At 46.3% G+C, this 13,009-nt stretch overlaps 2 protein-coding genes across 2 annotated transcripts; one reads left to right on the top strand and one right to left on the bottom strand.

Annotated features, from left to right (window-relative positions):
- The first annotated feature begins 518 nt into the window (after positions 1-518).
- On the top strand, positions 519-7,980 carry CCNA2 (cyclin A2). The gene is made up of 8 exons (XM_056489993.1): positions 519-761; positions 883-1,117; positions 1,897-2,012; positions 2,344-2,567; positions 3,091-3,295; positions 4,046-4,159; positions 4,379-4,512; positions 4,926-7,980. Exons 1-8 carry the CDS (start codon positions 621-623, stop codon positions 4,975-4,977), a joined length of 1,221 nt encoding a protein of 406 aa, XP_056345968.1. The 5' UTR covers positions 519-620; the 3' UTR covers positions 4,978-7,980.
- A 135-nt stretch (positions 7,981-8,115) lies between these two features.
- Positions 8,116-12,977, bottom strand: EXOSC9 (exosome component 9). The gene is made up of 12 exons (XM_056489991.1): positions 12,818-12,977; positions 12,540-12,634; positions 11,820-11,939; positions 11,631-11,733; positions 11,097-11,234; positions 10,915-10,997; positions 10,638-10,770; positions 10,098-10,186; positions 9,769-9,915; positions 9,272-9,462; positions 8,893-8,971; positions 8,116-8,396 (listed from the first exon to the last, which is right to left on the bottom strand). The coding sequence occupies exons 1-12, from the start codon at positions 12,881-12,883 to the stop codon at positions 8,315-8,317; spliced, it is 1,326 nt and encodes a 441-aa protein (XP_056345966.1). The 5' UTR covers positions 12,884-12,977; the 3' UTR covers positions 8,116-8,314.
- Between the last annotated feature and the right edge of the window lie 32 nt (positions 12,978-13,009).

Here is a 13,009-nt window from a genome sequence, read left to right as displayed (position 1 = left end):
CTGTGGATGCCCTAAGACAGGTTGGATGGGGCTCTGAGCAGCCTGGGATAGTGAAAGGTGTCCCTGCCCACAGCGGGATGGTTGGAACAAGAGCGCCTTTGTGGTCTGCGATTCTTTGATACTCGGAATCTGCCCTGTCTCAGCCTGAAGCCATTTCCTCTTGTCCCCTCGCTGCGGCACCTCACTACCGCTCCTTTCAGAGCGCTGTACAGTGATGAGTTCTCCCCGCACCCCGAGCCTCCATTTCTCCCAGTTAACCCCCCATTTCTTGGGACACGTTTACGAGCCCGCCTGGGCGAGCCGCAGCACCTTTCCCACACTCATTTCCCGGCGGGAACGCCCGGGGCTCTCCTCTCTCCTTTCCCTCCCTCGGGCGGGCGCGGGGCCGGCTCTCCCCGGCAGCTGCACCCCGCCCTCGGTGTCCGCCCGTGTCTGTCTGTCCGTCCGTGCCTCTGTCCGCCCCATCCGGCGCGGCCGTGACGCCGCGCTCGCCCATTGGGCGGTTCAAGAGTCGCGGGCTACTTGAACGGCGCGGGCGGCTCCAGGCGCGCCCGTCCCCGGCCCCGCCGCTCCGGGCCCGCCGTCGCCTCGGCCGTGCCCTCGCCGCTCCTGCCGCGGCCATGCTGGCGGAGCAGGAGAACCAGGAGAACGTGCCCCCGCCGGCGGGCGGCAAAGCCGCGGCCGTGCCGCCCGCCGCCGGCACCCGCGTGGCGCTGGGGCTGCTGCGGGGAGCGCAGCAGCGCGCCGGGGTCCCGCTGCAGGTGAGGGGGAGCGGCGGGGCTGTGGGAGCTGTGGAAGGGGTGGAAGGTGTGGAAAGGGCAGCGCGGCTCCGGCGCGGCGGGAGCTGTCAGGGCCGGGCGCTGACGGCCGCTCTCCCCACAGGCGGCGCGGGGCGGCTGCGAGGGCCATGGAGCGGCGGCGGGGCTGCAGCAGCAGCAACACCAGCCCTTCTCCATCCATGTGGACGAGCCCGATGGCGAGCGGGAGCCGCGGCGGCAGCGGGGAGTCCCGGCGGGGCAGAAGGAGGAGGCGGCGCTGGCGCTGCGTGCGGCCGTGTGTGCCCTGGGCGAGCGGCGGCCCCTGGCCCCGCTGGGCAACGCCATGGAGCTGAGCGTCGGTACGTGACACCCCGGCCATGCCGGCCGCGCAGGCCGCGTCCCGCCTGCTGCCCTCCTCAGGGCAGGGCCTGCCCCCGAGCGATCCCCAGGGACAGCTGTGCCTGGGGACTGGGCTGGCCGCTGTGAGCCGGCCACCAGCATGCAGCAGCTGCTCAATGCAGCTGAGCCTCTGTTCTTACCCTCTGCTATTGTAGGCCGTTTTATACTTTATAACTTTAACTTTCAGTGCCTCATGAGAGAAGCCAGGTTACAGACAAGATCAACCCATAAAGCCTCGCCCTTTGCCACCATTATAGGGTTAGCAGGGGACTTTACCCAGGCAGATCCCAAGATGTAAAAGGTTTTTCTCCCAGGTGCAAGTGTTTTGAGCTCTTCCCAGTATGTGAAAAATGGGACCTGCCAGATCCATCTTCTGTAGCACATGCCTGAATGTCTGAAGGCTGATTTTCCTGTGATCCACTCCTGCAGGCCACAAAAAGATCTGGCACTCCTGCCCTGTTTTAAACCACAATCTAAGCTCGCAGGATCCACATCCATGTAACAAGGTAACACAAGGTGCACTAAGCACTACATAATTGCCAGAGAGTTCTCCATTTCTCCATCTTTAGCGGGAAGAGGAGAAAGGGGAAGGGGAAATTTCACTGTTGCCGTAACATTTGACTTCCACAGAGCCTCCTCAACTGCTAGTCCTGCTGAGTGAGCCTGCACAAGGCTCCCTGTACTGTGAGAGAGTGATGTGATGGTGCCCATTTTAACATGGCTGTCATCCTCTGCTTAGATTCTCCAAGTATTATGGATATTTCAATAACCTCAGAACCAGAAGAGAACGCACCAAACGTTAATAACGTGCCAGACTATATCGACGAAATCCATACATACCTGAGGGAAATGGAGGTGAGCTGCTGTCCCTTTTCTTATTTGCATACAGCCCCTGAGGGAAGAGTTTGGGGTGGAGAAATGTATCTGAACACGAGTTAGCAAGATAGTGACTAAATTAGAACTTGCTAGAAAGGGAGAAATGAGAGCACGGGACTCTTTTATTGTGATAAAGCTGATTGTGCCGTGCACAAGCTGGAAAGCAAGATTACAGAAATAGAACTCACTGATCCTAAGCTCACCACTGTTTACTTCTGATTTGCTAAACTGTGATAAATGGAGTTTAAACAGTTGCTTCCCTACCAGCACGTGGTCTAGCCTCAACTTTATCTGTCATCTAAACCTACAGGTGAAATGCAAGCCCAAAATAGGTTACATGAAGAAGCAGCCTGATATCACAAACAACATGCGGGCTATTCTTGTGGACTGGCTGGTGGAAGTTGGAGAAGAATACAAATTACAGAACGAAACCCTGCACTTAGCTGTAAATTACATTGATAGGTTTCTTTCTTCCATGTCTGTTTTGAGAGGAAAACTTCAGCTTGTGGGTACTGCAGCTATGCTGCTCGCATCGTAAGTGAAATTGCTTCATTTCAAGTTCCACCTCCTGGTTTCATACAGATGAAAATCTTGTGGCTGTTCTGTTGTCTAGAGCAGGACTGACTTGGGAGGGCTTCACACTAGGATAAAAGTCAGGAGTTATCCACCTAAAAGCTTGGCAGTTACCTTTGAAGTTTGCCTCTAAAGTGAGGATCCGTTATTTCCAGCTGCAGCAGCTGGCATCTAAACAGTATTTGAAGGAATATGCATAAGACATGTGAAAAGCAAGTTGTGCTTTCCCCAATTACTAATTTAGTGGGTTATTCTGGAGTTTCAGTGACTCCAAGTCCCAAATTCCTTAGTCCTAAATTATCATGCTGTTGTAGCTCTCCACTTTTAAATCGTGCTGATTCAAGAGCTACTGAACCAACTGCAGCAAACTTGTTTGGCACCAATGCCCAGCTCCTTCCCAAGTCAGGATTTAAATGAGCATTTCATTAAGTGTTGGTGGTTTCCTGGTACTCAGTTATTTACTCATAAACCTTTCTCCTGGCAGGAAGTTTGAAGAGATCTACCCTCCTGAAGTGGCTGAGTTCGTCTACATCACAGATGACACCTACACCAAGAAGCAGGTCCTAAGGATGGAGCACTTAATTCTGAAGGTTTTGTCATTTGACTTGGCGGCTCCAACGATCAACCAGTTCCTCACCCAGTACTTCCTACACCAGCAGACAGATGCTAAAGTGGAGAGCCTGTCAATGGTAAGTAAGAATTACTAGCTCAGCCTATATAATTAGGGAGTTTTATTGCTGATATTTACTGCATATATATGTATAACATATATGCACCTTATGAATTGTGCTCCTCCAGAAGTGGTGCCCCACTGCTGGAAACTAATACTCCTATTGCCACTTTCTGTTTAGGATACTCTATTCTTATCAGAGGCTGGCACTTGGCCTGGCTCAGGCATGCACCCTCACTCAGAGCAGGCAGAGATTAATGAACTTTAAATTGAGGCTTGTTGCACTGCTAGATAGATGTTTCCCTCTCTTATCTACAGCTGCCACACCTACTCCCACACACCCTTTGGCAAAAAAAGGACTTTTTGGTTTTGTTTTCTCCTCAACCAGCAGCAAGCTCTAAATCCAGAGGTTAATTTCTAGAGCAGAGCACAGATAACACTTCAGATGAAGTTATAGTAAATCCTAGCTGTATGGTTGGTACCAGAGGTCCTAAACACAAGCCTTTGTCTCACTGTGCAAAGGTCAGACCTTACTGCACTTTTCGCTCTAGTTCTTTTATATCCCTAAATATAAAATGTCCTGGGAAAGCATATGTTTGGAATGCTGTTTGACAGTAGCTAGCAGGAGATGGTTAAAGAGAAAGTAAGTGGAAACTAATAAAAGATGTCCTTCCAACTGATGGCAGAATTGGAAGCTCAGGTTAGGGCTGAGCTAAAGCAACTGCTAACTCTTGGAAGCAGATGATTCCCTTTTTTGTTTCCCTTGCAGTACCTGGGAGAGCTGAGTCTAATTGATGCTGATCCTTACCTGAAATACTTGCCATCAGTTATTGCTGCTGCAGCATTTCATCTGGCAGACTACACCCTCACTGGACAAACCTGGGTACGTAGCACTCCAACATGAGCCTTCATGGGCTTGGTGTGTGTGTTCAGTGCCTTTGCACACAGTTCTGAGTGCTGGGCCTGGGCTGCAGGAATTGCACCCCTCTGTGCTTCTAGGCTGTTAATTAGGGATTGCTCCCTGTGGCATGTGAAAAAATGGGAGCAGCATAAGTGAACAGCAACATTCAAATGTCCCTCTCCCTTTCTTTTTCCCCCTCAGCCTGAATCCCTGTGCAAAGTAACTGGTTACACCCTTGAAGACATCAAGCCTTGCCTCATAGACCTACACAACACCTACCTCAAAGCAGCCCAGCACACACAACAGTCCATAAGGGAAAAGTACAAGAGTACCAAGTGAGTATCTGTGGAGGTGTTAACATCTGAGTTGACTGAACATTTAACTGCCTAGCAGAGTGTGGGTGTGGGATGTATCTTTTGAGTCTTCAGGCAGACTCAACTAGCCCAATTCACCTCTTCAGTGAGATGGTGACAAGACTCATTGGGGTTTTTGCATGGTGGTTTGTCAAGCAGTACTTGGTGTTCTGTTGCTGCCTGGACTGTCAGGTAGAAACTGGAGGAATTTTGTTGACATTCCTACAGTTAGTGATACCTAATGCTCCTAAAAATTTGTATGGGGCATGGCAGCCAACAAAGCCTCAGAATGTTTCCTGCTTGGTGGGAAATGTGCTTTGCTGCAATTATGCTGCTCTTTGTGGCAAAGAGCACTTGAGCAAGATGACATCCTGCCTCTTTTGTTCCCTCTCTAGGTACCATGGAGTATCGCTCATTGACCCACCAGACACACTAAACTTATTGTAATAATCAAGAGACTGATCTTTTTAAGAAATGTATATTGCTAGGAAATGATGTACAGTTTTAAACATGGTTCAAGATTCTAGATATGATCACTCAGAATATGAACACAACCTTTGACTTCAGTTATGAAGTTTAGTTTCATGTGGTTTTAATGTAAATCTTTTGTACATGCAATCTTGTTAAGAGTTTTAGCTGTGTTTTTATAAAAATGTTCTCTTCAGGCACAGAATTAACCATGCAGGCCACGTGAAATCTGAGACTGCTTATCTAATTAGAGACTAAATGTTAATATTAGCAGTGCATTATTTTAGTAGGACTTTTTCTCCTTCTGGGTAAGAAAGACTTGATCTCCACAGAGTATTGGTAGCATTTTTATACTGTCTAGTTTAAACTGAGACTTAGCATAGATCCAAAACATGCCTAATGGCTACAAAACTGGAAGAAACTCTATGCCCACAAGGAGAATTCCTTGCTGGAACCAACTCATGAGGCTCTTTAGGACGTGCCCCAGTTGCTGTATAATGTAGTGCCAGATCTTCATCAGGGGAGAGGCTGAATGCTCTGCTGCAGGGGCTGCACAGTTAAAACTCCTGCACCAGTTCATACCTCACACTTCTGCTACGCAGAAAATGATCTTGCTCTCAGTATTTGCTAGTCCAAGTGTAAAACTGATATTCTAAACCCATGGAGTTCCCACTGATATGTTGGCTGTCCTAAAAGCCCATTGAGGCCTACTGAGAAAATTAGTCCTCAGTCTGCTTGCCTTGTACCTCTTCAGGGGTGGTGGAGGCATTAAACTGCAGTGAGTGAACTGCTGCTCTGTGCCCTCGAGGACAGGCAATGTCTTCTGGCAAGAGTTGTGTACGCCCCTCAGGCTTGGGAGGAGCTCCTTTGTGGCACACAGCAAAAATGTGCTGTATTTTACCTCACTTCAGGAGCTGTTACATGAGCAAACTGGCATTCAATCAGCATTAGATCAAGTGGATGTTTACCTTCAGCCTGTGTAAATGGAGTGGTGCTGCCCTGTCCCTGCTGTTGTTTGCATGTAAAGCAGCAAGTGCTCGGAAATGGGCTGAATTGAGCCATTTCCAGGTTGGCTAATAAACAGTTTTTGTATCTGATGTTAGTGGTCTTGCCAATAGCTTAAAATCACTGAGGGGTAGTCATCTTAAACTGGCATTCATTTCTAAATCCTCTTGGCAAGGGCTGCCCTGTGAAACCTGTGCCTCTTTGACTTGAAGTTGAGTTAGCACTGTCTCTCTGGTTATCTGGGCACCCAGCAGCATAAACTCCTCCTCTCACACATGTCCAACAGCTGTAAGGGTGTGGCATATTTGAAATATATATATATTTTTTTTTTACATCATCCTATCTCTGTCAGGCTGAGCAGCAAGTATTAATGAGGAAGAACTCTGTCTCTCACCTCAGCAACTACCAAGTTAGTACTCTGCCCCCACCCTTGTGCTCCTGCCTGAGCCTTCCCTGAACCACCTCAATTACAAAACCAATGGAGTCGAGTGTTGGTCAAAAAAGTAGAAATAGGCAGTGGGAGTGGCCTTTTTGGCCAGTGTGAGCTTCTTAAGATGCACTTGGACTCTTATGCATGTTAATGGTTAATGAAGAACCGTATTTCATTAGCCAACATCCTTTCTTTAAATTAATTTCAGTGGGCTGCTATTGAAATGCTAGAACGACTTGGGGACAGCCTGTGCAGTGTATCATGTCTGGTGCTTGGGGCTGGAAACACTTTAACCTTGCAGGAGAGGAGTTTATATAGGCAGGAATGTGTTTTTCACTGTTTGACCTTGGAAGGGTAACTGGCAAGGCTGACTGCAAGCAATTGCTTGAAGGTAACAGGCCACAGTGCTCTTCCTGGGAAACTGTTCTGCCTTCCCCTTCCTTTCTGTGGTGTATTCTAAGACCACTGAGAAATATGAACACTGGAGGGGTAATTTAAAGGAAGCTCATTAGTTATTTTCTCCAGAAAAAGAGCAAGTAGCATTACCTAAGTGAAAAGACTTCAGTTGGTTGTAGTATTATTTTAGTGCTTAATCAAAGAGCTGTGCTTGAGTTTCAATGGAACTTGTTCCGTTGCTGTTCCCATAGCACAGAGAAAAATTCTTCCATGTTCCCTGAGCTTTATCTTCACCATTATCAACATGACTTCCACTGCAGCCTAAGAAAAAATCTCTGGTCAGGGGCTGGCATTTCTGCCCAGCATGACAAATGTTACTCCTTCCTCAGGGCAGCTCTTGCTTTTGCTGTTAAGTGCTATCTTTTTTCACCTTCTCATTTTCTGAAGTTAATATGGGATAATTCCTAATTTGCTTTCAAGCTTTGAAAAAAATATCCCAGGTTGTATTGTACTACTGTTAAGCCTATCCAGGTTAACTTCTAATCCTTTCCAGCTGAAGGCTCTAAGGAATATAGGGATGTTATGTGTGGAGAAGAGAGAAACAGCAGTGCAAAAAATACTGTTCTTCTTTCTGAAGAAGTTTACAGTCTTGTGGTACTGCAGAACTAAGAAGGAGCTGCATCTTCACCCATTTTTGTATTCAGGACAGTAACTTTGGCTTGGAAGAACTGACACTAAGAAAATGCACTGGTTTAGCTCCTGGAGAAAAGAAGTTTTGTGTGTTGGTCCCTTCCTGAAAGAGCACAACTTGATTCAAGCTTTGCCTGGCTGGGAGGAATTTTATATATATATGGCTTTTGGTTTTTTACATAAGTTCTGAACCTGATTTGGGGAACATAAGATCTGCAACAGCAACTTCTCTTGTTCACAGCCCATGTAACACTGAGGTCACCTGTAAAATAGCTCTGTAAATATGTGTGTGTTTCCAGTGTCACTTGTTTGCAAACAAAGCGCCCAGATCAGGTATTTTGGAATCCTCGTCTCTTTGTTTTGCCTGATCCAAAATTCAGAGCATAACTCTTTGCCTATAGTTCAAGAAGCATTCCTGTCTGTTGCATGTAATATTTAATTAAACTTTTTAAAAAACTCCACTGCTGAAGTTGTGTGCTAGTTTGTTAAGTCCATGGATTTCTGGTGATTTTCACACAAAGCAGTCTGAGTACAAGGTAAGGTGTGGGGTAACAGGGGCAAAAAGGTTTTAATCACAGCACACTGATTTTCCTAGGTGAGTTTTGCAGCAGCTGGATGCCAAAGAGGATTTCAGTTACAGGCACCTTTTTTTTTATTTAAATCTGTGTACAATAGTTTTAACGTATACATAAGAGCAGAATCAGATATTGGGAGGGGAAGAAATAAAATTATCTACAAAAATAAGCTCAGTAATAATCCATATTATACAGCATTCCTGCAGGAGGGATGAGAGCTTTAACGAGAAGTTCTCTTCTTTCTTCTCCTTTTGTTAAATGCTTTCTTACTTGGATTTTCTTGTTTGGAGCTGGTCTGTGTTCTGTGAGCAAACAGCAGTTGTATCAGAGAAACAGACTGAATAGTTTTTCCAAATAACACAGGCATGATTATCCATAACTTGGCAACTACTCAGCATGCCTGGGGCCAACTGGTAAGTTGGTAACTGGTAAGTTAATCTTTTGCAAGTGCAAAAGGGGTTTCCATGGATACAGCAGCAAATCTCACTTCTTGGAGGTAAAACTCAACATCAGCTCCAGTGCAGAATCTCTGCAGCAGCTCTTAAGGAGCCACTGACTGAGATCCACTTTTATGCTCTCATGGCCTCGGGCAGGACTAAAATGAGTCAAATAGCCAAAACCATCTCATACAGCTGCAGGCCAGCCAAGCACTAGGCTAGATTGAAATTCCTTACACTCAGCTATATCTGTATTCCCTTTGATCAACTGAAACCTTTCTTGGCCTTGGCCGAAATCCTATCCTTCCTACACATACTCCTTACAACTTCCTTTCCCCTCCTAATTCCACATGCGGGATACCTTGTTTTCCTTGGCAGTTCCTGTGGCTCCAGAATGACAACTTCTTCCTCCTCACTGTCAGACAGTACAATGGGTTCATCTAAAAAACACACGAATCCCACCAACCCCAAAATGCTGATCAGTTTTGTACAAACAACCCCTGTAAATAATAACCACAGGATTTTTAAATAAACATTCAAAGGGGCTACTGATTCATTTAGAGCCCTCCCTATACTACAGAAATCAAGTTTCGAAAAGAACCTGACCAGGTCAATGGAATTAGCAAATGTGCAAAGTGGCTACAGTGGTTCTTTTTTTCTAAGGACCTTTCACATTTTAATTCTGAACTGTTGATAAAGTGATATAATAAGATCTGATATTAAGAAAAATAAATACTTACCACTCTTAGTTTTCCTCACTGTACTTGTATCCTCAGTTTCCACTTTCTCACATTCAAATGCAGCTGCCTCACTTTCACCTTCCTCTTCCACTGCTTCTTCCTTCTCAGACTCTTCAAGGTCTCCCCAGGAGCTCTCAATCCCTTCCCCAATTTGGGCTGTCCCAGGAGTGTGCAATACTGGATTGGCAATACTGCAGAAGTTAAGAAAAACCTTGGTGTTTGCTGGTAAAATTCTCTGTATTCTGAGAGCAAACCCAGGTGGGGAGAACAGCCCTGAAGGGGAGTTCAGAGTAAAGGGGACTTCTCCAGTCACTGTAATAATCACAGCTCTGAGCTCAGTTTGCACTTTGGGCAAGGAATTAAAAGCCGACTGAACTAAAACCAGGATCATCATGATGATGCTTCCTCTCAAGCTTCTATGGCAACCTAAGCTATGAGGAATCTTAGATGTTTGTTTAACCTGGTTTCCCCCTTTTCCAATACCCTGGAAAAGATACACTTCTGAAGGAGGGTCAGCTTTAGCAATGATTTCTCCAGCCTGTTCTTCCACGTCGTTGGTGTCCACAGTAGCACTCTCCATTTTGAAGGCAGTGATCCTTTGGTTGGGGATGGATTCCGCAAAGCCGAACTTCCCACCTTCTTTCCTGGGCATTCAGTGACAGACATTATTTCAGGGTAACCAAAACACTGCTTCTCTTTCCAAGTTCAAATATACAAATGCTTGCTATTTAAAACAAGTACAAGTGCTGCTGAAACCACAAGATGATATTAATTTTTGCTACATTTCTTAAAAATCCCCATTTCTGTCCCTTCCCAAAACGCTCACCTGGCTTTTTGGTCATTTTCCAAGGCTTTCTGAATCAGTTCTGTTATTTCTGCAACCTTAACAGCTGCTATTTTACTGCATCTCAGAATCTGTTACACATACAAAAAAATAGCTTACAATCAGGAAAGCAGGAAGTTTTTAACTGAAACTATAGAGAATCACAAGAATCAAAAACATTTAAATCACAGGAATTACAAACACCTAAAATGTGGCACCTTAGCATGAGGGACTGGATTCACTGAGACATGCAAAAAGTTAACAGTCTCCAGAGTGCAACTGGAAATAATTTGCAGGCTTTTTCAGCCAAATCACAGGGAAAATAAAATTATGTATATCTGACCAAAACTTATGCATTTTCTATATCCCTTCTGCAGCATGGTACACAGTACTGTGCTCTTCCACTAACACAAAAGATATTATTTTCCAATAAAATCAGACACTTAATTGATTTCTTAGGTCCCATGGATATTTCCACTTTAAGACTGCAGCACAGGAACCAGTTTATACACCCCAGAAGGACTGGTCAAGGCAAAGGTTTACCTGATCCTGCAGCAGCATGACCACTCCACTGGACTGGATGGTACAAATTTCATGGTGTTTATTCATGGCAATTACAAGGAGCCCATCCATCACCCGCTCCTCACGTTCAGTTGGATCCACCAACAAATAGGTCCTAGAATCAAGGTTTGAAATATGAGGAAACAGTAGAAATTCTCACTAGGATAGTAGAGGCATCTTACTACCCTTAAAGGCAATTAAATAAAGGAGCAGGTTTGCATATTAATAACTATGGGTACATAAGATCTCAAAATCTTACCCTTGATGGAAGAAGGCAAAACTGACACAAATGGGCATGTGGTGGATACTCAAGGGGACAGGATCACGTTCCTCAGGAGTGTACTTTGAAAGGAATTGGCCCAGAACACAGTTATTTATGAAACTAGTTTGAATTCAAATGACAGAAATTTAAGGAAATTTTTAAAAACCCCCAAAACTTACCACAGTTACTTCCTCTCCTTGCACAGACACATCTGGCCTGCAAAAATGACACAGAGCTACAATCCCTGCTATGCTGGCAGCATCAGTGATGTTGCCATCATGGTTCAACAGGTGCATGTCCAGCCGAATCTGCCAAACCTGAGAAAAATACAAAACGGCATGATTTACAGAAGTTAATTTTTTTTCAGAACTAGTTCATTTTTTTTTTTTTTTAACCAGAAAAAGAACCAGCATATATTCCTCAAGTCTTTGATTAAGAAGATGAGAGATATTGGTATATTTTAAGATAACCACTGTGCCAGATTTAATTATGACAAAATATGTAGCACTACAGCACAATTTTAACATCATTCTGTAGGGTTCCAGCTACTTCAGAAAGCCTATGTAAACAAGCAAGTTAAAGATACATCTCAAATCAGATGAATGGAGCTTTACATTAACCTAAAATCAGTACTTCTACTATCCAACACAAGACAGAGAACAGCTTAAAACTGGACTTTATGTCTTTTAGCAGGAATGAGGAGGTTTTCCTACCTTTTCACCAGCAACAACGCAGAGAGATTCAGTGTCAATGCATTTGGAATCCCTGAGGCATCGCTCCAGTAGTCTGTTCAGTGACACCAGTAACTCGGATTGTCTGTTGGAACAAAATTAACCCAAACCCATTATGATTACAGAGGCTTCCATGCCACCCCAGCTCAGTCCTTTTAAGACATTCCCTACCTGCCAGGCTCCAGCCCAGGTGCAGCCATGGGTGAGAGCTCCAGATTAAAGAAGAGCACGCCTTCCGTGGGCCGACTGGGCTTAGGGGGCACGAGCTCACACGAGACCTGGGCAAGAACCCTGCCAAGGCAAACAAAGCACCGAGTCACAGAACATACCAGGGAAAATCTATAAACAAAACACACACTTGGGGAAAAAAGCACGTGGTTAGGGTTTGAGTTTGGAATTCTCGCTTCCTGACAGTTTCTTGTTCAATGCCTGTCATACATATTTAAACTGTGGTCACCAAATAAAAGAATGAAATATAAGAACTAAAACATACTCCTGTCTCTCAAGACATAGAACATACTTCTGTCTTTTAAGACTAAAAATTGACTCGAAATTGACACATGAGAAACTGTAATGAAATATTTATATAAGTGCAGGTATTTCGCTTTTACACAGGCAGAAAAGGGTCATTTGGTTTGGGGAAGGATGCAAAATGTGAAACCAGCGAATAAAGGAATGAAGACTTGGGAACAATTTTGCATTTTATGCATCACTTGCAACTATAATCACCATGGAAACCCCATCCCTTTCCCGCTACCTTCCTTTCCACCTTCCCCTCTTTGCTCCTACCCCTGAAACAGTACGACTTTAAGGCTTGAAAGGCAAAAATCTGTTCACAGAGATCTCTGCGGGCCTGCGTTCCTCGGGCTCTCTTTAAGCCCCGGCGCCCACCTGGTCCTGCCCAGCTCCACGATGCAGCAGCCGCGGTCGGCGCCGAAGGAGACGCGGATGTTCCGGTAGTCGTAGCATTGCCTCCCGTCCAGGCGCTGCGAGTGGGAACACACGGACACACGGACACGCACATGGAGAGAGAGAGGGTTAGTGCGCCATGCCCGGCACGCGGCGGGACCGCAGAGAGAGCGGATCCCGAGTACAGCCGGCGGGGAAGGGGATGGGGAAAGGCACGGGGAGAAGGGGCAGGGAGAGGGGGACGGATGCCGGCGCCGCACCTTCTTCTCCTGGACGGCGCGCAGGAGGAAGCGGCGCTCGCAGTTGGAGAGCGGCGTCGCCTTCATGGCCGCGCCGTGAGGGGGCGGCGCGCGCGGGCCGCGGGGTGGGGGCGGTCGGGGGGCGCGCGCGTCATCGCCGCGCGCCGCGCGTGCCCAGCCCGCGCGCGCCGCCGTCCCGCCCTCGAGCGCGTC

The sequence above is a fragment of the Oenanthe melanoleuca genome, chromosome 4, assembly GCF_029582105.1.
Source record: "Oenanthe melanoleuca isolate GR-GAL-2019-014 chromosome 4, OMel1.0, whole genome shotgun sequence".
Taxonomy (NCBI): Eukaryota; Metazoa; Chordata; class Aves; order Passeriformes; family Muscicapidae; genus Oenanthe; species Oenanthe melanoleuca.
This window is presented reverse-complemented; position numbering and strand designations above follow the sequence as displayed.